At 42.2% G+C, this 27,444-nt stretch overlaps 2 protein-coding genes across 7 annotated transcripts in view; one reads left to right on the top strand and one right to left on the bottom strand.

Annotated features, from left to right (window-relative positions):
* Positions 1-25: 25 nt before the first annotated feature.
* On the top strand, positions 26-16,186 carry GDE1 (glycerophosphodiester phosphodiesterase 1). 6 transcript variants are annotated; one of them, XM_080681903.1, is made up of 7 exons: positions 26-99; positions 332-455; positions 1,342-1,517; positions 5,788-5,893; positions 8,659-8,751; positions 12,134-12,345; positions 14,108-15,872. In XM_080681903.1, exons 3-7 carry the CDS (start codon positions 1,411-1,413, stop codon positions 14,253-14,255), a joined length of 666 nt encoding a protein of 221 aa, XP_080538029.1. In that variant the 5' UTR covers positions 26-99; positions 332-455; positions 1,342-1,410; the 3' UTR covers positions 14,256-15,872. The 6 variants fall into 6 exon arrangements, with proteins under 6 accessions (XP_080538029.1, XP_080538030.1, XP_080538025.1 ...); XM_080681904.1 differs by lacking the exon at positions 332-455 and having other exon boundaries at positions 1,346-1,517; XM_080681899.1 differs by having other exon boundaries at positions 31-455; positions 14,108-16,186.
* A 4,466-nt stretch (positions 16,187-20,652) lies between these two features.
* The window catches only part of TMC5 (transmembrane channel like 5), a gene marked incomplete at its 5' end in the record, with an annotated part of 44,047 nt that continues 37,255 nt past the window's right edge, over positions 20,653-27,444 (bottom strand). The window contains 4 exons of the mRNA XM_080681898.1: positions 20,653-20,933; positions 21,571-21,613; positions 22,981-23,085; positions 26,154-26,232. Coding sequence (XP_080538024.1) covers positions 20,887-20,933; positions 21,571-21,613; positions 22,981-23,085; positions 26,154-26,232 — 274 coding nt within the window. The 3' untranslated portion in view covers positions 20,653-20,886. The remainder of the gene's footprint in view (positions 20,934-21,570; positions 21,614-22,980; positions 23,086-26,153; positions 26,233-27,444) is intronic.

Genomic DNA, 27,444 nt, shown 5'->3' with positions numbered 1-27,444 from the left:
CCCGGCCCTGATTGGCTGGGCTGCCGGCTCCTCTCCGGATGTGACTGCCGCCGCCGCCGCCATTGTGCGGCGCCCTAACCCGTGAAGGGTGCTCCTGCGGTGAGTGCCTTGAACTCTTGCCCTTGCTTTTCGCTCTCCTATCCCGGGAGCCCGGCGGGTCCGGGATTCCCGTCCGTGCCGGTGCGGGCGCCGGCATGTGGCTGTGGGAGACACAGGGGGGCCTCCTGGGCCCCTTATCCTTCCTGCTGCTGCTGTTCCTGCTGTTGACACGCAGCCCCTGCAATGCCTGCCTCTTCACCGGCATCCTCTATCTCCTGCTGCGCCTCTTCAGCTTTGAGCCCCTGCCCGCGCGCAGGGCCCTGCAGGTGCTCCGGCCCCGCGACCGCGTCTCCGCCATCGCCCACCGCGGCGGCTGCCACGACGCCCCCGAGAACACGCTGGCAGCCATTCGGCAGGTGAGACCCCAGCTGCCTCGCGCACCTCCTGGGAGCTGGGACTTCTTCCTGCGTGTCTTTTCCAAAGGTTCCCAGCCTTCTCACGATTGCCTTCCCATAACCCCATTCGTCCGCCAGGAAGACATTGAAGTGGCCCTCGATCACTTTGACGTCTGGAAAGTCTCCAGATTTCAAGTATTTACAGAACACAGCAAGTACTCACATATTTGCCAGGTGCCAGGCACTGAGAATACAGTCATGGACCAGACAAAAAGGGACCTGGCTTTTACAGAACTTGCATTGGAGTCAAGGAGACAGGCCTTAAACACGTAAATACATACATGAGACTCTTTAAGAGAGCGAAAATGCAATGAAGAAATAGGGTATTGGGATAAAGAATGACTGTTAAGACCTCCACAAATGTAAGCTCTTTAGGCCAAGAATCTATAGATTAGGTCACTTTGTGGCGCCCTATTGCCTTGTGGCCTTTGTATAATACTTGCCATTTATTCTGCTTGGAAAATTCTTCCCCTGGATCTTCGTATGGATTATCTATTATGGTCTCAGCTCAAATGTCATTTGCTTTAAAAAAAAAAATACATATTTCATTGATTTCAGAGCTAGTGGGAAAACAGTCTGGCAGTTCTTCAAAAGGTGAAAAATAGAGTAACCGTATGATCCAGCAATTCCACTCCTAGGTATATACCCAAAAGAATTGAATCGTAAAAATTTGTATACAAATGTTCATAGTGTTATTCATAATAGTCAAAAAGTGGAAACAACAAAAATGTCCATCAGTTGAGGAATGAATAAATTGAAAAGAATCAATAAGAGTAGCTGTTGGTTGCTTTGAGTGTTTATATTACAAAATGACACTTGACATTAATATTGTTGATTTTTCGTTAAGGCAGCTAAGAATGGAGCAACAGGCGTGGAGCTGGACATTGAGTTTACCTCTGATGGGATTCCCATCTTAATGCACGATAACACGGTAGATAGGACGACAGATGGCACTGGTCGAATATGTGATTTGACATTTGAACAAATTAGGAAGCTTAATCCTGCAGCAAATCACAGATTAAGGTAAGTTGTTGATTGACACTTAAACATATCTTCAGCTTTTGTTGGAGATTACAGAAACACTGGCATCTCCAAGCACATTTTCTGCTCCAGGAGAGTTGTTTGGTTGTGTTTTATTTTGAACTGTCTACAGGTTTCCTTAGTAATAAGCAGGTGCCAGGAACATCAGAAATGGTTGTTTTTAATCTTTTCCCACTGAGGCCAAATTTGGCCTCGGAATTATTCTTAAGACAACACTCAGTCACTAACATGACAATTATGTTGTACTGTCATATAAATTACATATACATACAGGGTGTCCCCAAAAAATGTATACACACTTTAACAGCTGATAGCTCAATTTTGAAAAACGAAATGTATTTTAATAAACACTGCCTTTGTACTTATTCAAATCGTGCGGATATATTTTTGGGGGACACTTTATATATATGTATATCAAAACTAGTCCTATACTATGTTCTCCAGGAAAAGGACTCTAGGATCAAGTAAAATCAAACATTGTACTCTCGTTGTTCCTCCTGGGAAATAGTCCATGTCAGTCAATTCTTACCTTTAATTTAGTGTTTCTCAAATGTTTAGAACCCACACTCTTCCTACCATTAACAACTATAAACACCTTGGAATTGGGTAATAATATACTTTGGAATGTGGTTATTTAAATCCTTCTCCTCTTGTAATACTGAAAACTGTGCTTACTGTTAGTATGTAATACTGAAAACTGTGCTTACTGTTAGTATGTCATAGTTCTCTGGACAATGATGAGTACTACTTGAGTACTGAGTATTCCACCCTATGATTAGGTCAAATTCCTCCCGAAAAGATGATTTAGACTTAATTTTCCTAGGATCGGAAAGAAATTAAAAGTCAGCCAAAGGAAATCATGTTTTAGTCTAGAAAGAATATTGTAACACTTGAAAGTTCTAAATCCAGGCTGCTGAGATTATTCTTTACTGTAGTAATGAGATATTTCATGCTCTGCTGTATGTGAGGGAAAGGCTTTTTTTTTTTTTTTTTAATATTTTTATTGATTTCAGAGAGGAAGGGAGAGGGAGAGAGATGGAAACATCAGTGATGAGAGAGAATCATGGATTGGCTGCCTCCTGCACACCCCCCACTGGGGATTGAGCCCGCAACCCGGGAATGCACCCTTAGCCAGAATCGAACCTAGGACCCTTCAATCCACAGGCAGATGCTCTATCCACTGAGCCAAACCAGCTAGGGCGAAAGGCTGGTTTTAATGTGACAGTGACATTGCACATAAGATGTCAGGTTCAAAGTTAGCACTTAAAAAGCAAAATATGCTCAGTGTCAGCATCACTCTTAAAATCCTTTAAGAAAGCATGATATCAACCCTTGCCAGTGTGGCTCGGTTGGTTGGGTGTTGTCCCATGCACCAAAAGGTTGCTGGTTCGATGCCTGGTTAGGGCATATACCTGGGTTGCAGGCTCGATGCCCCATAGGGGGTGTATAAGAGGCAGCCAATCCATGTTTCATTCTCATATTGATGTTTCCCTCTCTCTAAAAATCAATTAAAAAATCTTGGGGGGTGGGGGGAGGAAAAGCATGATATCAGGGTCAATATACCATATTTATATCTTTAGCAATAACAAGTCTTTATTCTACAATTGGAATAGGTTGCGTTTTGTTTTGTTTTTTCTTTTTTAAATATATTTTATTTGTTTAACTTTAAAAAATATATATATTTTTACTAGAGGCCGGGTGCACGAAGTTCATGCACTGGGGTGGGGGTGTCCCTCAGCCCAGCCCAGCCTTCTCGCAGTCTGGGAGTCCTCGGGGGATGTCCGACTGCTAGCAGTTGGACATCCTTAGCGCTGCTGTGGAGGCAGGAGAGGCTCCCACCACTGCCACTGCACTTGCCAGCGTGAGCCTGACTTCTGGCTGAGCAGTGCTCCCACTGTGGGAGCACACTGACCACCAGGGGACAGCTCTTGGTGGTCAGTGCACGTCATAGTGACTGGTCGTTCCACTGTCCGGTCTATTTGCATATTAGCCTTTTATTATATAGGATTAATTGCAGAGAGGAAGGGAGAGAGAAAGAGAGAGAGAAACATCAATGATGAGAAAGAATCATTGATCGGCTACCTCCTGCACACCCCCCACTGAGGATTGAGCCTGCAACCAAAGCATGTGACTTTGACTGGAAGCAAACCCAGGCCTCTTCTGTCCCTAGGCTTACGCTCTATCCACTGAGCAAAACCATCTAGGGCAGTTTTGTTTTTTTCTTGAACACCAAATGATAATTTGCTTGTGTTTAGGGCCCATGTTGTAGAAAAACTACTTATTTTCCCTGTAATTACCCAATGTGATGTCATCCTGTGTGTCATTTTATTCAATGCCTATTTCTCACTCCAAGGAATAGGCATTGAATAGAATGGCTGGCAGAATTGCCTGTATTATTTCCATTATCTTTATCTTTTTTTAAAGCCAAGATCTTACAAATGAAATAATACAGTTGAATTAGCATAAGTTAAATCTTGCTGTGAAACTTCATTTTGTGAGAAAAGCCTATTTCTTAATATCTTGCACTTAATTTTCCTTTATCAGAAAATTATGTATTAGAACATTATTTATTTTACACAGTTGTACTTAAATGAACAACAATATAGTCAACAGATTTATATAATCCTAGGAATTTTTCCTGTAAAGGTTCTGTTAGGGCAATTACAATCTTAAAATTAAGTCTCTGAGTTTCCAAAGGTGGCATTTATTCTGCCCTTTGGTGAGTAGAATTTCTAATTATATTACTAATTAAGTGGAAATCCAGTAACTTCCTAAAAATTAAATGATTTTTGTTGTTGTTTCTGTTCTTTGGTCAAGAATATCTGTACTTTGGTTCAGTCCATATAGTAAACTAGAGGCCTGGTGCATGAAATTCGTGCACGGGGGTGTGTGTCCCTCAGCCCAGCCTGCACCCTCTCCAATCTGGGACCCCTCGAGGGTCCCTCTCACAATCCAGGACTGCTGGCTCCCAACTACTCGCCTGCCTGCCTTCCTGATTGCCCCTAACTGCTCTGCCTTCCAGCCTGATCACCCCCTAACCACTCCCCTGCCAGCCTGATAGATGCATAACTGCTCCCCTGCCCGCCTGTTTGTCCCTAACTGCCTTCCCCTGCAGGCCTGGTCACCCCTAACTGCCCTCCCCTGCAGGCCTGGTCACCCCTAACTGCCCTCCCCTGCAGGCCTGGTACCCCCCAACTGCTCTCCCCTGCAGGCCTGACTCCCCCCCCCCCCCCCAACTGCCCTTCCCTGAAGACCCAGTCACCCCCAACTTCCCTCCTCTGCTGGCTGGGTCACCCGTAACTGCCCTCCCCTGCAGGCTTGATCGCCCACAACTGCCCTCCCTTGCAGGCCTGGTTCCTCCCAACTGCCCTCTCCTGCTGGCCATCTTGTGTCCACATGGGGGCAGGATCTTTGACCACATGGGGGCAGCCATCTTGTGTGTTGGAGTGATGGTCAATCTGCATATTACTCTTTTATTAGATAGGATAGAGGCCTGGTGCATGGGTGGGGGCCAGCTGGTTTGCCCTGAAGGGTGTCCCGGATCAGGGTGGGGGTTCCTTTGGGGCCTGGGGTGGCCTGGGCGAGGGGCCTGTGGTTGTTTGCAGGCTGGCCATGCCCCCTGGCAACCCAAGTGGAGGCCCTGGTATCTGGGGTTTATCTTCTACAATTGAAACTTTGTAGCCTGGAGCGGAGCCAAGCCTTCTGCTTGCTCCGTGGCAGCAGCTAGCCTTAAGCGGAGGCCTGGGCTGGCCAGGGTGTGCGGAAAGCTTGGCTTCCTCCATTGCTGGGGGCAACCCTAGCCTCCTGCTCTTTCCAGCTCCATGGCTGCCGCCATTTCTGTTTGGGTTTATGTATCTTCTATCATTGAAACTTTGTAGCCTTGAGTGGAGGCCTAGGCGGGCAAGGGCAGGTGGAAAGCTTGGCTTCCTCCATTGCCGGGGAAACCCAAGCCTCCCTCCTCTCTGTGGCCGTAGCCATCTTGGTTGGGTTTATTTGCATATTCGCTCCTGATTGGCTGGTGGGTGTGGCTGGTGGGCGTGGCTGGTGGGTGTAGCGGAGTGATGGTTAATTTGCATATTACTCTTTTATTAGATAGGATAGGATTACCCTTGGACTTTAGTGTAGTTAAGAAAGGAAGCTGGGGAAAACATTCTTTCCTTTTGTTTGGGAGACATTGTTTAAATGTCTATTCCACTAAACTTGTACTTCTTGTTTTTCCTGCAATGTACTATGCCTTTTCCCTCTCTGACAGGAATGATTTCCCTAATGAAAAAATCCCTACCCTGAGAGAAGGAGTTGTAGAGTCCCTAAACCAAAACCTCACAATCTTCTTTGATGTCAAGGGCCATGCAAATAAGGTAAAATTTATACCATAGACTTTGCTTTTTAAAAAAGACATCTTTAATTGTTAGTGATTTCCAAAACTGCATATTTTGTTATTTATTCTTAAATTATTTTTATAAATTATATTTGCTTAATGGAAGTGTACAATGCAAAAATCCACATCTATAAGGAAAACTGGAAATTACAGAATCTTTTAAACTTTTTAACCTTTGATGGAACCTTTTAACAACTCCTGATATTCTACAAGTAGCATAACATAGAAGAGTCAGGTCTCTCCTATTTGCATAAAGCATTTGCCAGAGATATGACATAAATAGTAGGGAGGCATTTCTTGAATAGGAGTTGGACACAACCAGTTTCATCTGGCGACTAAAGGTCTTAGATGGACAACTATGGATGAAATTTAAAGCTTCTGATAGCTAATAGGATATTTTTTACACAGATTTATCCCTTCTGTATGATTTCTATCTCTTTATATTTGTTATTCTGTGATTTGAATAGTTATACTTGTGTCAGAAAATTACTATAATACTTTCAAATATGTATGGTATCCCTAAATAAAATTTTGCTTACATTTTAGAACATACACTTTTACTCATGAAAACATATTGCAATGGAAAATAATGGGAAAATGTAGATCAGATAACATTTGTTCTCTTGTAATCAGCTTTTCAAGTACAAATACTTTTTCCGAATTTGGATAACTTTCGTATTTACCCCTAACTTGTAATAGTTAGAATCAGTAATGGCCATCTACTGGTTTAGAATTCTGATGATGCCAAGTTTTAAAATTAATCCCAGGATACAATTGAAACCAGTTGTTAAAATCTGAATTATAAGCCACAGTATATATCCTAACTTTAGTATAGTAAACTCGTATTTTTAAAATATTTTGTTAAAATATATTTTATTGATTTTTTTACAGAGAGAAAGAGAGAGGGATAGAGAGTTATAAACATCAATGAGAGAAACATCGATCAGCTGCCTCCTGCACACTCCCTACTGGGTATGTGCCCGCAACCAAGGTACATGCCCTTGACCGGAATCGAACCTGGGACCCTTGAGTCCGCAGGCCGATGCTCTATCCACTGAGCCAAACCGGTTAGGGAAGTAACCTCTTATTTTAAAAAAATATATATTTTTATTGATTTCAGAGAAGGAGAAAGAGAGAAACATTAATGATGAGAGAGAATCATTGATCGGCTGCCTCCTGCATCGAGCCTGCAACCCGGGCATGTGCCCTTGACTGGAACCGAACCTGGGAACCTTCAGTTCACAGGCTGATGCTCTCTTCACTGAGTCAAACCAGCTAGGGCTAGTAAACTATTTTTGAAGAAAAAAAAGAATGGTGCTCTGGTTAATTTATTGTTCTGCTAAATTGATAGTTTTAGGTTTTCCAGTTGGTCTGCATCAGAATTACTAGGAATGCCTATAAAAACTATGGATTTCTGGGCCATACCAACTAGAGAAGAAATTCTGAAAATGTCTAGGGATCAAGGAACATGTATTTTTAATGAGCACTTCAGGTTTTATTGATAATAAGGCCCATATTTGGGAACCCTGATAGGTCCTACATTTCACCCATGGTGTACTGACCTTCATAATTATTCTCTTAGAATAAGAGGAAGGTGGGCAGGGGGAGAAGACAATTTTTTTTAAATCCAGCTATTTAAGCTTTCTGGTTGGGTGCTCAAAAGGTGGTTTGGGCAAGACTGGGTAGAACATAGTGATCCAATTCACCAAAATGGTCACATAAAGGAACAGATGTTGGCAGCAAATTGGTGACAGTAGAGCACAGGAGCCAAGATTATGGACTTAGTACAGTGTAACCTCAACCTCATGGGTAACATGGGAATAATAAAAGAAACCACCACATAGGGTTGTTGTGAGAATTAAATAAATAATGTAGATTAAGAGTTACACACAGTGCATGTGATAGTTCAAACAGCGGGAAAATAACTTTGCCTCTGTAGCTCACACTGTTGCATTAGTGAAGGGGAAGCATAACACGAATAATTTCTATGTTCTTTTTTTCTCTTTTGGAATTCATTTTGTTGCCTATATTTGGTTATAGGTATGTGTGACTTTCCAAAAATTAGCAGTATTTCAAAAATCATGATGTAGCAGCATTAAATTCAATGGCCAAATCTATTAATTCACTAGAGGCTACAAAATGTCAGTATTTTAATTCTATAATTCCTTCTTCATTTATTAGCAGGGCTACAAAAAGAAATTTTTACTCACCTTGAGAAGAGTTGGGAGACTTCCAGCTCTCCCCAGTTCCTCCCTTGTTCCTACCTTCCTGTTCATGGTGGACGACGTTTCCTCCCAGTCCTCTGGACTGAGAAAATCTACCCTTTTGTGGTTTCCAGGCTGGTGGCTTATACTTTAGCTCGGAAAAGCAGAGGGTGATAGAGTTTTGGGTATAAAAGGACTTTTCCTAGTGGCTAAACTAAGGTATAGGGAAAATATTTTTAAATTTTATTTCTAGCCTCCACTAGCCTACAGTTTGCCATACTTCCCAAAAATGTGACAGAAGGGGTGAGCCTGTTAGCAAGACAGTAAAGCAGCTGTATTCCAATTTCTTTTTATGCTGCAGATGTGAGTTTAAAATATATCCCAATAGATAGTGGGATCTACTAATACTCCTTTCAATGCCCCTACATATTAGCAAACCTCTGATTTATTTGATAGGGTTGTACTTAATATGTAATAGTTACTGCCTAAGACTATTACATTTTAATAGATTTTATATACATGAATCACTTCTGTTTTACAGGCTATTGATGCTCTAAAGAAAATATATTTGGAGTTTCCTCAACTATACAATACTAGTATGGTCTGCTCTTTCTTGCCAGAAGTTATCTATAAGGTAAAATTCAGGATTTTTGTTGTACATAATATTATATTAGTTGGTGAAGATAATAGCAATGGGCCAAGTAACTATAAGACAGATGCCTGTTAAATTGAACTGAATCAGTTAAGAAACTTCTCTTTTAAATTAACAAGAAATTCAGGAAGGGGAATGTACTCATATCTCATTTAAAAATACCATGATTCCTGCCCTAACCGGTTTGGCTCAGTGGATAGAGCGTTGGCCTGCAGACTGAAGGGTCCCAGGTTCAATTCCGGTCAGGGGCATGTACCTTGATTGCAGGTACATCCCCAAGTGGGGGTGTGCAGGAGGCAGCTGAATTGATGTTTCTCTCTCATCGATGTTTCTAACTCTCTATCCCTCTCCATTCCTCTCTGTAAAAAATCAATAAAATATATGTAAAAAATAAATAAAAATTCCATGATTCCTGCCAGGCTGGTGTGGCTCAGTGGGTGAGTGTCAACCTATGAACCAAGAGGTCATGGTTCAATTCTCAGTCAGGGTATATGCCCTGTGGGCTCGATCCCCAGTAGGGGGCATGCAGGAGGCAGCTGATCAATGATTCTCTTTCATCATTGATGTTTCTCTCTCTCCTTCTCCCTTCTTCTCTGAAATCAATAAAAATATATTAAAAATCCCGTGATACCTTCTTAGCTCCTTTTTTTTATGTTTATAGGTTCATTCAGATTACTTTGGAAAACATTCTCAGAACAGGAAGAATTATGTAGCTCTACATCTCACTGAGTAACAGCAAAATATACCTTTTAAAGCCCTAACCCGTTTGGCTCAGTGGATAGAGTGTCAGCCTGCGGACTGAAAGGTCCCAGGTTTGATTCCGGTCAAGGGCATGTATCTTGGTTGCATGTACCCTGCCTCCTGCACATCCCCAGTAGGGAGTGTGCAGGAGGCAGCTGATCGATGTTTCTAACTCTCTATCCCTCTCCCTTCCTCTCTGTAAAAAAATCAGTAAAATATAGTAAAAAAAATACATACCTTTTAAAAAATAACTTTTAATTTCAGAGAATTTAAAGTATGCATAAAAGTAGATGGTAGTACAGTGAGTCCCTCTAACTACGATCTGGCTTGTTTCATCCATATTCCCCCGGCTTGTTTCATCTGTACCCCCCTTGTCTTCCCCAGTATTATATTGAAGCGTATCTCACATCATATCATTTCATCCATAAAAATTGCATTAAGTGTCTTTTTTTTTTTTTTAATCCTCACCTGAGGATATGTTTAGAGAAAGGAAATGAGAGAGAGAAAGAGAGAGAGAGAAATATAGATCGGTTGCCTCCCATATGTGCCCTGACTGGGAATCAAAACTGCAGCCTCTTGGTGTATGGGACAATACTCTAACCACTGAGCAACATGGCCAAGGCACATTATCTTCAAAAAGCGATTCTTTTAAAAACATACAGCCACAATACCATCATCTAAAATCATTGATAATAAGTCTATAAGATCAAATATGCAGTCATCATTGACAATAAGTCTATAAGATCAAATATGCAGTCAGTGTATACATTTTCATTTGTCTCAGAAATAGCACAAATGTTTTTCTGTTTTTTTCACAAATTGCTAATTTGAATTAGGACCCAAATAAAGACTATCTGTTATAATTTTAAATCTTAAACTAGTAAATTCTTCCCCTCTCCCATCCCATCCCCTGCTCTTGTGATATATTTACTGAAGAAACCAGGTTGTTTTGTAGAGTTTACCCAAGTCTGGATTTTGCTAATTATGCCATAACACAGTTCAGCACTTTCTTCTCCTCTGTATATTTCCTGTAAATTGGTAATGAGAGCTAAAGGCTTGATCAGATTAGGTTCAATTGTTCTTGGCAAGATAATTTCATAGGTTAGGTATTTTTCCATCAAAGGGCATATAGTGGCTGGCTGACTCTTGTTAGCAGCTGCTATTGATGCCAGTGGTCAGCTCTCTCACTTTATTAGGGGTTGAAAAATGTTAATATTTTAATTCCATAATTCCTTCATGTATTAGAATACTTCTGTAAAAAGAAACTAATCTACTATTTAGTTGCCCAATAGGCAGATACATGCTTAATCTTTCCCTTAACTTACCAGTTTCCAAAATAATGAGGTAGCACTATTTAACAGTGACCAACAGAGCATACATTTAAAATTTTATAGTAGGAGTGTAGCCAGTCTACATATAAACTCAATAAGATGAATAGGCCTCATAAGGCTTTCACATATTTGGATCAGTGTTTCCCAAACTTACTTGGCCACAGAGGCCTTTAAAATGTATGCTGCAGGCCGGCCTGGTGTCTCAGTGGTTGAGCATCAACCTGTGAACCAGGAGGTCATGGTTTGATTCCCCGTCAGGGCACATGCCTGGATTGCAGGCTTGATCCCCAGTAGGGGGCATGCAGGAAGCAGCTGATTAATGATTCTCTTTCATCATTGATGTTTCTATCTATGTCTTCCTCTCTGAAAGAAAAAAGAAAACATTTTAAAAAATTAAAATGTGTGCTGTATTCTCCAGAAGAGCATGGAACACAGACTTAAATAATTCCACCCATGTCTCCCCATTTCTCCTTTGCCCTCTTCCTATCCCAACCCCACATTTTTCCTCTTTATTCTCTTCTCACATACTTATCCCGCTTCACCACTCCCACCACTCTTTTCAGCCATTTTCTCTAGAAAGGCTCAAAAGCTAACCAGCCTATCTTGAAATGATCTTAGTTCCATCCTCATTGAGTTCTAATTATCTTTGGCCCGAATTTAAGTTGATATCCAGTTGAAAGTATTTTCTTGTGACATTGTTAAAACTTGACTCTCAGATTATGATTTCTCTTTGAGATTATGATGTTCTCATTTTAAAGATAGGATTGCAGTTTGTTTAGGATTGTGAAGGAATTGTTCTTATTGATACTTCTATTAAACTTAGAGGCCCAGTGCAGGAAATTCGTGAACTCAGGGGGATCTCTCAGCCCCAAACCTGGTGTTGCCACCCTCTTGCAGGGAGTGGGCCTAAGCTGTCAGTCAGACATCCTTAGTGCTGCTGCGGAGGCGGGAGAGGCTCCCGCCATCGCCGCTGTGCTTGCCAGCTGTGAACCCGGCTTCTGGCGCACTGACCACCAGGGGGCAGCTCCTATGTTGAGCGTCTGCCCCCTGGTGGTCAGTGCGCATCATAGTGACCGGTCATTCCACTGTTCGGTCGATTTGTATATTAGCCTTTTATTATATAGGATGCTTTACATCCATCACCTTATTTTCTCAAAGTGTTTATGATAGAGTACTTATTTAGTAGACAGGGTACCAACTCACTTTTTAGAATGAGAACATTGGCTAAATTTAAATAAGTGAGAGGTATTGGACTTACGATAATTATTTCATTTTCCAAAATTCCTTTTCAGATGAGACAAACAGATCGGAATGTAGTAACGGCTTTAACTCACAGACCTTGGAGTCTTAGCCATCTGGGAGATGGGAAACCACGCTATGATAACATATGGAAACTGTCCACATTTGTGGTCTTAGACATTTTCCTCGACTGGAGCATGCATAATATCTTGTGGTACCTGTGTGGAATTTCAGCTTTCCTCGTACAAAAGGATCTTATATCTCCGTAAGTTGGACAGTATTTTATCTTGTGACAAATTTCTTAAACGTTCTTCTTGGAAAAGAAGAGTAACAATGGACAGCCTGGATGAGTTCCCACCCACAGAGCCCATTGCGCCTTTATTAAGTTGGAATGCCACTAGCTTCTTAGGTGGGAAGTGTTCAGGCATACTTTATTATTTCCAAAAACAAGTTGATCAAATATTCTTGGTTTGAAGTGCATTTTATGGAAAAAATAAATTTGCCAAACTGATGAGAGAGAAATTACATTTCCTTGTGAATGTCTCCCTTTGAAAACCAATGTAGGATCCAGGTCAGACAGAACCACAGAGAAGTCCTGTGAGTGCCTAACTCATCTCTTCTGTCTTTCCTCCCACTCCCCTCTACATCGCAGGCTCTGCTGCATTGTTTCCAAAAACTTGTTCCTTAATGTGCTGGCAATCTGTTTTTTAGCAGTTTTATAGCTGCGTATTTCAGCTGATTATAATTTAAGTTTCATATTATTTCAGGTTTGTATACATTTAATTCAGTAAATATTTGGTGTATGTCTACAGCGAGCATGTAAAATTTGCAGCCAGCCACGAGTTTGACATGCTTGGTGTACAGTATTGCAAGGCATCATATTAAGAATCTGAAGATATTGTAAAGAAACAAAGCCATGTTCTGTCCTCATGGAGTGTATAGTTAAGTGGAAGAGGAGATAGATGCTAATCAAATAAAAATTCAACGAATTACAGCTAAGATAAATGCTTTGTAGGCGAGAACAGTGTGCATATATAATTTTACCTAGTGAGGGGAGTTGGGGAAAACAGCTAAAGGGTGAGTAGGAATTGAGGGGGGCAGTGTGGAGATCAAGTCAGAGGGAGAAACACATGCAAAAATGTGGCAGCAGAGAACCTGGTTGTTTCAAGGAACTAAAAGAAAGTCAGTATTCTGCAGCACAGGGAAGAAAGGGGGAGTATGGTTTAAGACAGCCGTGGGCAAACTACGGCCCGTGGGCCGGATCCGGCCCGTTCGGCTGTTCTATCCGGCCCGCGGAGCCGAAAGAGCGGAGGGTTCTCTTGCTCTCCCCTCCGCTCTTTTACTTTGAATTTATATTAGTTCACACAAACACTCCATCCATGCTTTTGTTCCAGCCCTCGGTCCAGTTTAAGAACCCATTGTGGCCCTCGAGTCAAAAAGTTTGCCCACCCCTGGTTTAAGATGAGGCCAAAGAGACAGGTGGGACTAAGCTAGGAGCGGCCTCTATTATGACTTACTACTAGAGGCCCGATGCACGAAATTCGTGCAAGAGTAGGCCTTTCTTTCCCTGGCTGCCAGCACCAGCTTCCCTCTGGCACCTGGGACCCGGGCTTCCCACGCAGTGGCCTGGGCCTCTTTCTGTGTGACGATCATGGGGCGATGGCCGGGCCCCCAACCAATAGCATCGCACCCGCCTTGGCTGGCCTGGTGCCAGTGGGTGTCATAGCATGGTCCCGGATGGTCGTTGCACTGTTTGGCTGTTTGGTCAATTTGCATATTATGCTTTTATTATATAGGATTGAGGAGGGGTGAGTTTTTTAGCAAGCCACTGAAAAGTTTTAAGCTGTAACAATGTGGAAGAGATTTCTGCTGGCTTTTAGGACATTCCCTCTGATTTCAGTGCAGAGGCCAATTAAGAGGCTTTCTGAACAATGAGTGCTCAATGAATATCAGACTTAGTGACCACCATAGATTCCTGGGCCAACTGGTCATTGTTCTAACAGATTTGGTTTTTTCTCTTTCTCCAGGAACTACTTAAAGAAGTGGTCAGCTAAAGGCATTCAGGTCGTTGGTTGGACTGTTAATACTTTTGATGAAAAAAGTTACTACGAATCCTATCTTGGTTCCAGCTATATCACTGACAGCATGTTGGAAGACTGCCCACCTCACTACTAGACTTTTCCCCCAGGGAGGAAGCCATGGGTATAGAGATTGCCTGCTGGCCTCATGCAGGGATATTGAAAAACCCTTTGTGCTAGCCCAAGCCATCGGGAATCGGGTGGCCCGCAGAAGCAGTAGTTGGTAATTGCATTTTTACCTTGGACCAAAGCAAATCCTGGTGTTGCCACCATGCTCCATGGAATGCCTGAGTGCAACACCATTGCTCTTGAAATTCTGGGTCTGCAAAGAAAAGGCACAATAGCTCCTGCCCAGACCTCGCTGAGGCACACACAAGACCCAGTGAGGATAAACACAGATTGAGCTGTGCAGTGTGGGGGTACAAATGCAAATGCATGGGATATGCATGATCACTCAAACTTGACATTTTAAATTTGACACACATGTAATTTTCTTATTTAAAATATTTATATTTGGCTACATTATCAATGTACTGTAGTCATCAAACTTGTGACCATACTAATAATAAAATCATTAAAAGGAGCAGGAAGGGAAAACTGCTTATCAAGCATCAAATCCTAGGACATAGGAATTTAGGGAAGCTGCTATCAGCAATCCAGTGACCAGGGACAACAGCTTCAGTGTGATGCAAATGTCAGGAAGTCTTGGCACCAGCCTGAGGGATTGTTTATGGTATCTTGAAATAAGAACTACAGACCATTAGAGGGCAGAGTTGCACTCTTTGAGGCTACTCTACAACAGATGATCGGAGACTATTCAAGGACATCTAGGCTTATCCTCATTTTACGTGAGAAAACTAAAACCTGTGAAAGGGAAGGGTCTTACTCAAAAATGACAACACTGGTGATGTAGCAGAGCCTGATCTTAAAATAACTAAATTTTTTTTTTTTTTTTTACTATTTGCCAGGAATTTTAGTGGTTTTAACACATTATCTTAATTAAATCTCACAAAAATCTTAGAGGTATTGGCTTTTTGAGGAAACAGGCAATGCAAAGTTAGTTACTTAAGGTCTCAAATTTCTTGGTGCAATTGGGATTCAAATCTAGGTTGCTCTGACTCAGAGCTCTTGCTTTTAACCCCCCTGCCTGCCTTTATACAGCCCTTGATTCCCAATTCCTTCCCACATGAGCTACTGGAGGGTCTTATTGTGAACTTAAATAGCAATATTTAAAATAAAGTTGAGTCTTTAAAAGACTGCAAAGCTTTCTTTCTCCTCTAGGCCCCTCTTCTCCCGCACCTAACAGCCCCATCCGTAGCCTTGATCACAGGCCTCCCAACTTAGTCATGACTTCCCTCCTGAGTCCAGTGGGTCACCAGCCTTACACGTGCAGCAGGCCACCGGTTCACACAGCCAGGTGGCAGTGTGAAGCAAATGGATTTTTGCTACAGTTGATGTTGGCAGGGGCATGTAGATGGGGTTTGGGACAATTTTCAATTTATAAAAATTTCCTTGAATTTTAAAATTATAAGATAAATATTTATTCAATAAATGGAGCAGATACCTAACTAAACTGCATGTATATCTGTGTCACATTATGACTGATAAGACGCACCCAAAATTTCTGTGGCCTGAATCCCTCCTGTGACTTATATTCAAAGACTGCGCAATGGACTGGGAAGGAATGCCCTTAGGGGCAGTAAAGTTGTGTGAAGACCTTTTGAGAGCCAATTCGCTGTCTTGATTTTCACTCTTGACTGTGCCATACCCAATTAAGGATTTAGAGTCTATGCTAAAGTGGCTTGGGCCTTGAAGAATGGAGAATTTGGATGAAGAAAGATGTTAATAAGTACTACTGTTGCCCGCCCAATGTGGCTCAGTGGTTGAGTGTTGACCTATGAACCAGGAGCTCAAGGTTTGATTCCTGGTCGGGTTTTGGGCTTGATCCCCAGCAGGAGGCATGCAGGAGGCAGCTGATCAATGATCCTCATCGTTACTGATGTTTCTATCTCCCCCTCCCTCTCCCTGAAATAAAAAATATATATATATGTATATATATATATTTTAAAAGTACCACTATTAAGTACTTACTTGAAAGGCTTGGTATTGGTTTAAAAACAGGATTTGGGATCAGAGAAAGGTAAATCTGATTTCCTGATCAGTACCTTGCCAGCTGTATGACCTTGGACAAGTTACTAATTCATCTGTAAAATAAGGGCAGTGGTAGTACCACCTCAGAGAGTGGTTGTGATTAAACGAAAGTGCATGTAAAAGGCTTGTTAATAACATTTACTGACTCTACCATGTACAAGACACTATTTCAAATGCTTTCCATGTGTTTACTCTGCTACCATACCATGAGGTAGTTGCCATAATATACTAAAGGAAACCAAAGCACAGGGAAACTAAGTAGCTTGTCTAAAGTCACACAACAGTAATAGGTTAAGGATTCAAGCACAGGTGATGTAATTCCAGAGCCCACATCCTAAAGCCCTGCTTATCATGGCTGGTCCATACCTGTAGCAATGCCTGTATATGTTCAACAAACGTTGAAGGAATGAATTAGACGCAGGAGTCCTCAAACTTTTTAAACGGGGGACCAGTTCACTGTCCCTCAGACAGTTGGAGGGCCGGACTATAGTTTTAAAAAAAAACTGAACAAATTCCTATGCACACTGCGGGCCCGGGACGAGTTGGCTGCTAAGCAGGACAGGCAGTGGCACCCGGCGGGCCGGATAAATGTCCTCGGTGGGCCGCATGTGGCCCGCGGGCCGTAGTTTGAGGACGCCTGAATTAGAGGGCATCAGTGGAAACTTCCTTGAGGAAGCTAGAGCTACATATACAGTAAGATGAAAATTTGGGAGTTTAGATAAATGATTCAGGATTCAGCAGTATCAAGGGGCCATCCAAAATCCCCATAGATAGCTTTATTTCTAAGAACATCAATAGAGATAAAAATCACATCTGTTCACTGGACTGCACCTCTGCTCTCAGGATTCTGGAGACATAACATTGAAGGGCTACCTCAAAAGCTTAAAAAATCCACTACTTACTTGATTAAACAATACTCATTTTCTTATTTGGAGACTGATGTCTACAATCCTGTTTTGACAAGAATTTCACCAAGACATACATATTCAATTTTTATTAGATGCAAATTTCTAAATAAAATTACATCTACCACTTTCTAAAGTGGAAACTGCTTGAATAGAATAAGTAAACCACAGCCTCGAGGACAGGAAGGGTGTGAGTTAATGAACATCCAAACATCCTTAAAACTTCTTTAGCATGGAGTGATAGTTACTGTTTGGTGAGGTTATTTGATTTATCAAAAATGCTGAAGATGGATGACTGTGTGCTCTATTATTAAACTTCATGAACGCCAAGTATTAAGAGGAGGCTAGGCACAGTGGAGGCTGTCCTTTGAGACATTTACTCAACATCAGCTATGGGGGAACTTGTTAAAAACGCCAATTCTCAGAGCCCATCCCAGAACTGAAACTCGGGGTGCGGCTCGGTTTGTTTTAACAAACCCTCCAGGCAGCTCTGATACATGCACAAATCTAAGAACCACTGAGCTAGAGAAAACCTGAAGTCCTCGATTCTGCCACTAACAAGCTAGTAGACCTCCAAGGCTTAGATCAATCACTTACCTGTGCATGCCCAAGTTTTCATCATCTGTCAAATGGAGATCATGATATTTGCACTAACTGTCTTATAGCCATAATGTTATGAGGTTCAAATGATAGAAGTGGGAGTGATTTTGAAAAATGTCCTAAGAGTGCAGATAAATTAAGGAAAAAAAATATGTGGGAATTCTCTAGAACCGTACTGCTCAGGACGTGGTCCTCAGATCCATGGCTCCCTCCCTGACCTCCCAAATTAGAACCTGCTTTATAACAAGAGCCCTGGCGATTAAAGTGGAAAAGGCACCGAGTGGAGAGTAACACCACACAGGTGTTAGACACTACTGGTATCGGGCACCTGCGGCCATGAGCAAAGCAGAGGGCCCTCTGCTCCACATTGAGCTCCTCTCAATGGTCTGTCTGGCGGTTGATCAGACATGGAAATGCTATGAAAAAGTTTCGACTTGGACAAGTGAGGGGGGTCCTGTGAGGTGCTACCATACTGAGATACGGTTCCTATGAGTGAGGTGAATTTTTACCACCTGTCCTCAATTCAAAGGTTATAAAAAAGATATGCCAGTCTGCTATTTTAGCCACTCCTTTTATAATTGAACTTCACACAAAAGCATCTCATAGCCTCCTAAGAAATGAACTGGGCCATTTGCTGAGACCACTTGAAGGATCAGATCCTGCAGAAATTCAAAAGAGTCTATCCTATTTTTTTTTTTAAATACTTAAAACTGCCAGCTTTCAAGGGGTGGTTGGAAAGCATATGCTACTTTTATAATTTTGAACTAATTAAAATAAGGGTTGGAAGAGGAGGATGGGGAGTGTCCCCTGAAGATTTTGATGCGATACTATGAACTCACCTTTTGTATGTTTAATAAGTGCCTCCGGTGGCTTTTATGGTCAGGCAAGTTTGGGAAGGACTACTCTAATCCTAGCTCAGTAGTCCTCAGTCCTGGCTTTCTGTTAAAACCATTTGGGGAGCTTTAAAGAAAAAATATGGATGCCTCCTTTAGTTGGTCTAGAGTGGGGCCTGGGCCTGGCTGTTGTTGGACAGCTCCCTATGTGATTCTGGGGGCAGCCAGCACGGGGAACCCTGATGCCTAAAGAGAGACTATGATGGGACTGGAGGAGAGCTGGCCTCTGTTATGGTCTGAAGTGTGTTGACCCAAATTTCCTATGCTGAAGTCTGAACCCCCAGTGCCTCAGAATGTAACCGTATTTGGAGATCTGGCCTTTAGACAGGTGAATAAATTAAAAGGAAGCTATAAAGGTAAGCCCTATTCCAATTGCCTGGTGTTATAAGAAGAGAAAATCTGAACACTTAAAGGCACACCAGAATCTGCACACACGAAGGAAAAACACAGTGTGAGGACAGCAAGAATGTGGCCATCTGCAAACCAAGGAGACAGGACTCAGAATGAAACCAAAACTGTGGATACCAACACTTTGATCTTGGACTTCTAGCCTCCAGAACTGTGAGAAAATAAATCTGTGTTGTTTAAGCCATCCAATCCATGATATTTGGTTACGACAGCCCCAGGAAATTAATACACCCCCATTTCAAGACTAAATGTAAAAGGCATCCTCATATCCACATGTGTGTTTGTGAGGCCTGCAGACTTGATCTTTCTATTGTGTTTACATCTCCAGGGAAGCAGGCTTTACACAAGTGGGGACAAGAGATGGAGGTGAATGGAGATATAAACCGTTAGAATGTAGTGAGTCAGCAAAAATGATGCTTTCAGAGGGAGTTCACCTTTTGATGTAGAAGCCAGAGGAACACAAACAGCACTAAGATGATACAGGGTAGCGGGGGGAGGAATCACTTCAAATACCAATTCCACAGGTTGCCTTTACTGACCCCCAGACAAGTTGTATCCCAATTGTCCCAGGGGCTTCTCCTGCACAGCACCTATACAATTATAATATTAATTATTAAGTTCCTATCTGAATTAACCTGCTGGACGGTAAGCATCTGAGGGGAGAGACTGTGTCTTGACTTGTTTACTATTTTGTTCACCACTTGGCACATATTTGTGAAATGAATGAATACTACTAGCAACCAAAAGAAATTAATTCAGTTGATAAAGTGAATGAATAAGTGAATGAAAAAGCGAGTCCATGATCGAACACTCATTGTATGTTTGAAATGTTTTCTAAATTCAGTTCCAATTAGATTTCATGACAGTGCTTAGTCAAGAGGAAATTCCCCACATCAGGTAATTTGGTAATTGCATCTTTCTGCTGGACCCTTCAGTTTTAAGTACAGTCACAGGTCTTGGGAATCATTTGGAAAATCTGCAAAAGAATGCTATATATATGTGTATGCATATGTACACACACACACACACACACACACACACACACACACACACACATATTTGTTCCCCACAGAAATGTATACATACATATATATTCCACACATACCACTGGTCTCATGTTTGGTTCAATATAAGACTTTGATGGTCTCGTATAAAACCTCAGAGGGCAGAGTCCCAGTCAACACCCCGACTCCCGTCCAACCCCAAAGACTCATGTATTTTTTTTAAAGACTCGTGTACTTGATATGCAACAGATTTCTTAGATGAGACCCCTGTTTGTATTTTACCTTTGGAATATTTTTAGTTCAAAGTCATGAACAAATGCAGGTCCTACAATTGAGAGGCATCACACCCCTGACAGAGGACCACGTTTTTATTCAGGCTGTACCACTTGTCTGAGCACCACTTTCCAAACCTTTGCCAGGTCTGGGAGGTCTAGGGGAGAGATTTCCTAGGACCAATATCTCATATGCACATCTCTTAAAGATAAAATACATCATTCCCAGGTTATCGTTTCTAAGGTTTCTGTGAACTAGTTAAAATATTACGACAGTCTTTATTAGAAAATCCCAAACGTTTTATCTTAAAAAAAAAAATCAGCGATTCAAGTGTAAAATAGCAGCAGGGAATGGCCAATTTTACTTCAGTATTTACATTGTGGTCAGTTTCTACTCCTACCAAATGGCTTGAATTTTCTTCCAAGAAGCTCCAAAAGTTGCTCCATCTTTATCTTCTTTCCTTTTTGATTGGTGTCTGGCCACCACAATAATCATCAGGCCTTTGGACTACTTTCTTGAACTGACCTCCTAAATCGCAGGTCTGGGTTTGACACAGGAAAGAGAAGTTAGCACAGACACACCCTGCCCCAGCTCTCCAAGGGAAAGGCCAAATTGGCCTTCCAGAAAGCTCAGCTTCTCATGCCTTCCTTGCCTCCTCCTTTTAAGTTTCTTCAGTGCTGCCCCTTGAACTCCCATTATGGGATGCTGTCAGTAAATGCTGTCCCCCCAAAGAGGAGTTGATTGGTTTGTTTGTTTCCTCCCCAGCATCCATTCCCCTTCTGGCATCAGCCACAGGTTTTCTGACGGAAGCCACTCTCCCCCAATCTCAGTCCCTGTGGTCTGTATGGTTGTTCCACCTGTATCTACAGATGAGGCCGGTGACTCAGATCTGGCCAGTTGACAGAAGAAGGGATAAAGCTGCCTTGCAATTATTAGGAAGAGCCTCCTTGAGAAAGGAGCTGTCATGGAAAATAACCGAACAGAAAGAAACCAGGTTCTGGTGACATATTGTGAGCCTCAGCTGTTAATGCAAGAATTATTCTTGGGTTTTTGCTAAAGCCACTTTGGGTAGGTTCTTACAATTGAACAAGTAACTGATTCATGAGCAATTCTGATCCTCCAGCTTAGGGTATGTCCTCTAGGTAAATTAGATCTTTGGCGCCAATTCGGTTACTCACCATGAGCAGCTTCATGTTCCCTGCTGTACAAAGGGCCTGGCTCCTGAAAGAGAAGAAAAGAGGCAGCCTCATCACTGGAAAAGAGCCCCAGGTCCTGTTGCATAGCTGGGAAGGTTTGTGCACACCCCCTCGCCCCCCATTTTAAAACCGAGTGGTGACAGGTTAAGGACAAGGCTCAACCACAGAAACATCAAACATATGTTGTTGTGTTCTTTAGGGACTGTGAGTCCATTCATTCCTTTTTCCCCATTCATGTCACAAAGCATTTACAATATGCCAGGTAACAGATTAGGACCTGGGGCTGCAAGGGCATCGGCATGGTCTCTGCCTCCATAGGATTTAGAGTTGAGCCTCTAGAACCCTAAATGGTGCTGATAGTATTAATCGCACAGATAGTACATGATACAACAGTCCCTTCTGACAAAATCATAACTTCCAGAACTAGTGGCATCTGAATTAAGATGGGTTTACTGTTTATCTGTATTTTCCAGGACACCAGGGAAGCCAGCATGGGCTCTGGAATCAGGGTGCCAGGCATCTCATGGTAAGAGTGAAACTAGTAAAATCTTAAGAGAGTGATATGGCAACATCTATTAACATTATTATGTGGCTGTCCTATGGCTGAAATACTTGCCTAAAATAATTATAACAAAAAAGTTGCATTATGTACTGTTTTTGATCTTAAAAAACATTAAAACAATCCAAATGTCCAAATATGTATAGACTGAGACAATGTCTGAGATATTAAGGGGGGGGGAGAGTTATGATACATGTGTATACTCTAGCCCCTCTTTTGTAAAAAAATAAACAAAAATGTGAGATGCATGTATGTTTGCAGCTGCCTAGGGGGAAGAATAGACACTGAAGCATTAATGTAGAGGGGTGAGATTTCAGGGCACTTCTCATGTCGGTGGGATATACTTTTTTTAAAAAAAATATTTTATTGATATGTTACAGAGAGGAAGAGAGAGGGATAGAGAGTTAGAAACATCAACGAGAGAGAAACATTGATCAGCTGCCTCCTGCACACTCCCTACTGGGTATGTGCCCGCAACCAAGGTACATGCCCTTGACCGGAATCGAACCTGGGACCCTTCAGTCCGCAGGCCGATGCTCTAGCCACTGAGCCAAACTGGTTAGGGCAGGATATACTTTTGTATGATTAGCTTTATAAGAAAGATGGATGCAGACTGCATGAGGACAGCACCTTTGCTGTGTTCACCACAATAGCCCAGCACAAAGCCAGGCGTGGAAAATGTTGAATGAGTGAGTACGGTTTTTTAAATAAAAAATACAGAAATGTGTAAACATAGAAAGTGAAGTGCCCTAATGTGATTCTAGTTCCCTGATGTCCTTTTCACAGGAGGCAAGCAGGAGTCACAGGGATCCCAAGGCGGCCTCCAGCCTCACCTCCACGTCTGTCCTTTCCAGGGTGAGCGAGCTGGGGTTTGCTCTCTTGTCTGTATCCTGCAGCTTAGTCAACTTTTCTATCAGGAACATTTTATCTTTGCCCTCCTGCCAAGAAGAAAAATGAAAATGAAAACATGAAGGATGAATGGTGATGTGGAGTTGAGAAACAAATGAAGGAAAGGTTTATTTGTATGCAGGTAAGGTCCATTGGATGGATACTGCCGCCATGTTTTTTCTTGATGAAATAAAACCAAGATTTCATAGTAAAGCCAAATGATCCCCCAAAGCCTTCCTGAATTAGGATATTCTCCTCTAAAGCAATTCCCCTAGCAGGCTTGAGTAGCAGCCTTCTCCAGCCTGGTTGCTAGAAGCAGCTTACATGCCACTGTCAAAGGCCCAGGACAAATGGTTTATTGTCTCTCCCTTCCTGGCATTCCCTTTGCCCCAGAACCCTGCGTGGGCACCCAGCATTGCCTGGGTCTGCCCTGTCCTCCCACCGAGAATGTCAAAGCTTATAGCTCTGCATCTAAGGACATCAAATCTATTTCATTTGTCAAAGTTACCTGTGTTAATGAATAGACCGAGTTAAGTAATTAAGGTGGGAAGGGGAAGGAAGGAAGAGAGTATGCCTTCCCCAGGAGGGTGAGTCGCTTTCCTGTGAACCTGTTGCAGATAAGCGAGTGGTATGTTCCACCTGAGTTGAGGTGGGCTAGCGAGCACCATTGATGGTCTGTCCAGTCCAGGTCAATCCAGTTCCCATGCCCTCGTTTTTCCTTCAATTTTCACCCGCTAATTTTAGCATCCACTAGTGGATCTCACATGTAACAATTATTACTGTGCTATTTGTTTTTTTTAAAATATATTTTATTGATTTTTTACAGAGAGGAAGAGAGAGGGATAGAAAGTTAGAAACATCGATGAGACATCGATTAGCTGCCTCCTGCACGCCCCCTACTGGGGATGTGCCCGCAACCCAGGTACATGCCCTTGATTGGAATCGAACCTGGGACCCTTCAGTCCACAGGCCGACGCTCTATCCACTGAGCCAAACCGGTTAGGGCTGTGCTATTTGTTTTATGATGATTTTCTGTTCCCCTCATTCCTTCTACATCTATTAATTGGCATTCTTCTCTATGGAAGCACTGAATTTGGGAATTTAAGGCAATCAAATAATTGGTGAGCAAAATTCTTCTTTTATAGAGTTCCAGCTAATAAATGCAGAAGAATTCTAGAATTTGAGTATCACTATTTTGTAATCCATAATGAAATAAATGGATCTTCTCTAGGCAATACTCATCAAAGGCTGCCAAGTCCATTAGAGATAAGGCTGATGAGGAGCTTTACAATGGATGAGTCAGGCTAATAAAGCATGGACCCACTGATCACTCTTAACATCACACACACAAAAAAGACAATCACATTTTGTACCTCAAATGCCATAAGAAGTGCATAGCATCATCTATGAAGTATTCTGGCTAAAAAGTTGAGTTTGAATCTAATCAGGTCTCTACATCTCACCACTAGTTTACAGGAAATAAAAAGTAACAAGAGCCCGATTGGCATGACTCAGTGGTTGAGCATGAACTTATGAGCCAGGAGGTCATGGTTCATTCCTGGTCAGGGCACATGCCTGGGTTGCAGGCTCGATCCCCAGTGGGGGTTGTGCAGGAGACAGCCAATCAATGATTCTCTCTCATCATTGATGTTCCTCTCTCTCTCTCCCTCTCCTTTCCTCTCTGAAATCAATTACAAAAAAATATATATATTTTAAAAAGTGAAAAGAAACATGCCAGCCTGGCTGGTGTGGCTCAGTGGTGGAGCATTGACCCATGAACCAAGAGGTCACTGGTTTGATTCCTGGTCAGAGCACATGCCCAAGTTGCGGGCTTGATCCCAGTAGGGGGAGGGCAGGAGGCAGCCAATCGATGATGCTTCTCTCTCATAAATGTTTCTATCTCTCTATCCTTCTCCCTTTCCCTCTCTCTAAAAAAATCCATAAAAACATTAAAAAAACACACACCCCAAAATATGCCAAACACCACAGGTTGAAAATCAGATATATCCAGAATGTGGGAATTATTACAAGATAATGACCTGCTTTCTTCAACAATAAATGGCAGGAGAAGAGAGGAGGAGTGAACAGTTATAGATTGAAAGACACATTAAAGACATACCAACCAAATACAACATATGGCACTTTTTTTAGAACCTGATTTGAACAACCATACCTAATGTAAAAAAGACACTTAATGGGACAATTGGGGAAATCTGACCATTGACTGGATATTGGATGATAGTAAGGAATTATTAAGTTTTCTTTCATGTGTGATGATTGGTATTGTGGTTCTGTTTCTTTGAAAGTCTGTATATCTTAGGCATATAGAAGTTTTTACAGATAAAATGGTATAAAGTCTAGGATTTTCTTTATTTTTATTTTTTTATATATTTTATTGATATTTTACAGAGAGGAAGGGAGAGGGATAGAGAGCTAGAAACATTGATGAGAGAGAAACATCGATCAGCTGCCTCCTGCACACCTCCCACTGGGGTGCCCGCAACCAAGGTACATGCCCTTGACCGCAATCGAACCCGGGACCCTTGAGTCCACAGGCCGACGCTCTATCCACTGAGCCAAACCAGTTTCGGCTAGGATTTTCTTTAAAATAACCCAGAGATTTGAAGTGAAGGGATAGTGGCTAGATGAAATAAGAACATACAATTGCTGCCCTGGCAGGTGTTTCCAAGTGGTTATAGCATCGGCTTGTGCACTGAAGGGTCATGGGTTCAATTCCTGGTCAAGGGCATGTACCTGTGTTGTGGGTTCGCTCCTCAGCCCCAGTCAGGGCAAGTGTGGGAGGCAACCAGTCAATATGCCTCTCTCACATAGATGTTTCTCTCTCTCTCTCTCTCTTTCTCTCTCTCTCTTTCTCCCCCGGACCCCCACTCCTTTCCTCCCTTCCAGGCTCTATGAAAAACAACGGGAAAAATATCCTCATGTGAGGATTAACAACAACAACAAGAAAAAAGAATACACAATTGCTGATGGCTGTCAGGGTGGGTTGTGGGCAGGTGGGGGCTCATTTTACTATTCTGTTTGGGAATAAGTTTGAAAATTTCCATTATAAAATGTTAAAAAGGGGGAGAAGATAATAGATGCATCCAACAGAACTTACATTAATGATCTGTTCATGGAGCAGCCTGATCATAATCTTCCTTCCCTCTGTGATCTGCCAGTAAAGATAGGTGATGATTCTGGAAGAGACGACAAGAAAATATGGCAGACATTTTGCAGGCTCTGAAATACAGTTGGGTGCAAAGGAACTGAAATATTTGCTTGAAAATGGATTTGTTCCTGAAAAGTTGTGTCTGGTTGAGTTATAGGGTGAGTACATTATAGCAATGGCTGTCCCCATTCTTCACATGGAATCACCTAAGAGGTGGTAAAAAGACTCACGCCATGGCCCATCCTCAGATCAATTCATTGAGCTTCTCTGACTGTGGGGCCACACATCACTATTTAAAAGATATACATGATTCTAATGTGCAGCCAGCATTTATGAATCTGGATGGTGCTATTCAGACTTGAATGTGATACAAATTTCCTGAGACTTTGTTAAAATGCAGGTGCTGGTTCTGCAGGTCTAGGGTAGGGCCTGAGACTCCACATTTTATTTAAAAAAATATTCTTTATTGATTTCAGAGAGGAAGGGAGAGGGAAAGAGAGATAGAAACATCAATACTGAAAGAGAATCATTGATTGGCTGCCTCCCACACGCCCACTACTGGGGATCGAGCCCACAACCCAAGCATGTGCCCTTGACTGGAATCGAACCTGGGACCCTTCAGTCCACAGGCTGGTGCTCTATCCACTGACCCAAACCAGCTAGGGCAGTTTCCAGATTTCTAACAAGCTCCCCACTGAATTAGGAGTTTGAAGGAGCAAGGCACTCGGAGAACTTCCCATTTTAAAGAAGCCAGTGGCAACCTAGTGTTGGGGAGGAAGGCCTGACGGAGAGCCCGGTGTGTGTGTCTCCACACGAGGACCTGCAATCTCAGATGCCATCAGGGCTGGGTTTCCAAGAGGGACAGCCATTAGTCAGCCAACCAGGTGTTCATGCAGGAAATGGGCCCAGTCTTGTCAGATCTACTTGTTTACAAGAAGTCAGAAGTTGATCTTTTTCTATTTGAAAATGAAAATACACTATCCTGTGTATCAATAATGCCCAACCCATTCTAATACGTTACCATCTCAGAAGGAATCACACATATAACTGTCCTAAGCATTCTCATATCCTTCTTTAAAAAATTTTAGTTTCATGTTATCTCTTATGAGGGGCAGAGCAGGTTTTGCTTTCTTCATAAAACAGGCAAAAAAACAACAACAACAAAACCCTCACCACACCCTAAATAATTATTAAACATTAAAAAACAACACTTCGCCTGCTGGTTTGGCCGGTGTGGCTC

The sequence above is a fragment of the Plecotus auritus genome (assembly GCF_963455305.1).
Source record: "Plecotus auritus genome assembly, chromosome: 7".
NCBI classification, from domain to species: Eukaryota; Metazoa; Chordata; class Mammalia; order Chiroptera; family Vespertilionidae; genus Plecotus; species Plecotus auritus.
Note: the sequence above shows the minus strand (reverse complement) of the source record. Positions and strands in the feature narration are given on the sequence as shown.

Excerpts from the sequence above, each read along its gene's own strand:
- GDE1 (XM_080681899.1), top strand. The coding sequence starts at position 195 with ATGTGGCTGTGGGAGACACAGGGGGGCCTCCTGGGCCCCTTATCCTTC. Across the intron at positions 456-1,341 it reads CGCTGGCAGCCATTCGGCAG|GCAGCTAAGAATGGAGCAAC; the intron begins GTGAGACCCCAG and ends TTTTTCGTTAAG. Across the intron at positions 1,518-5,787 it reads GCAGCAAATCACAGATTAAG|GAATGATTTCCCTAATGAAA; the intron begins GTAAGTTGTTGA and ends CCTCTCTGACAG.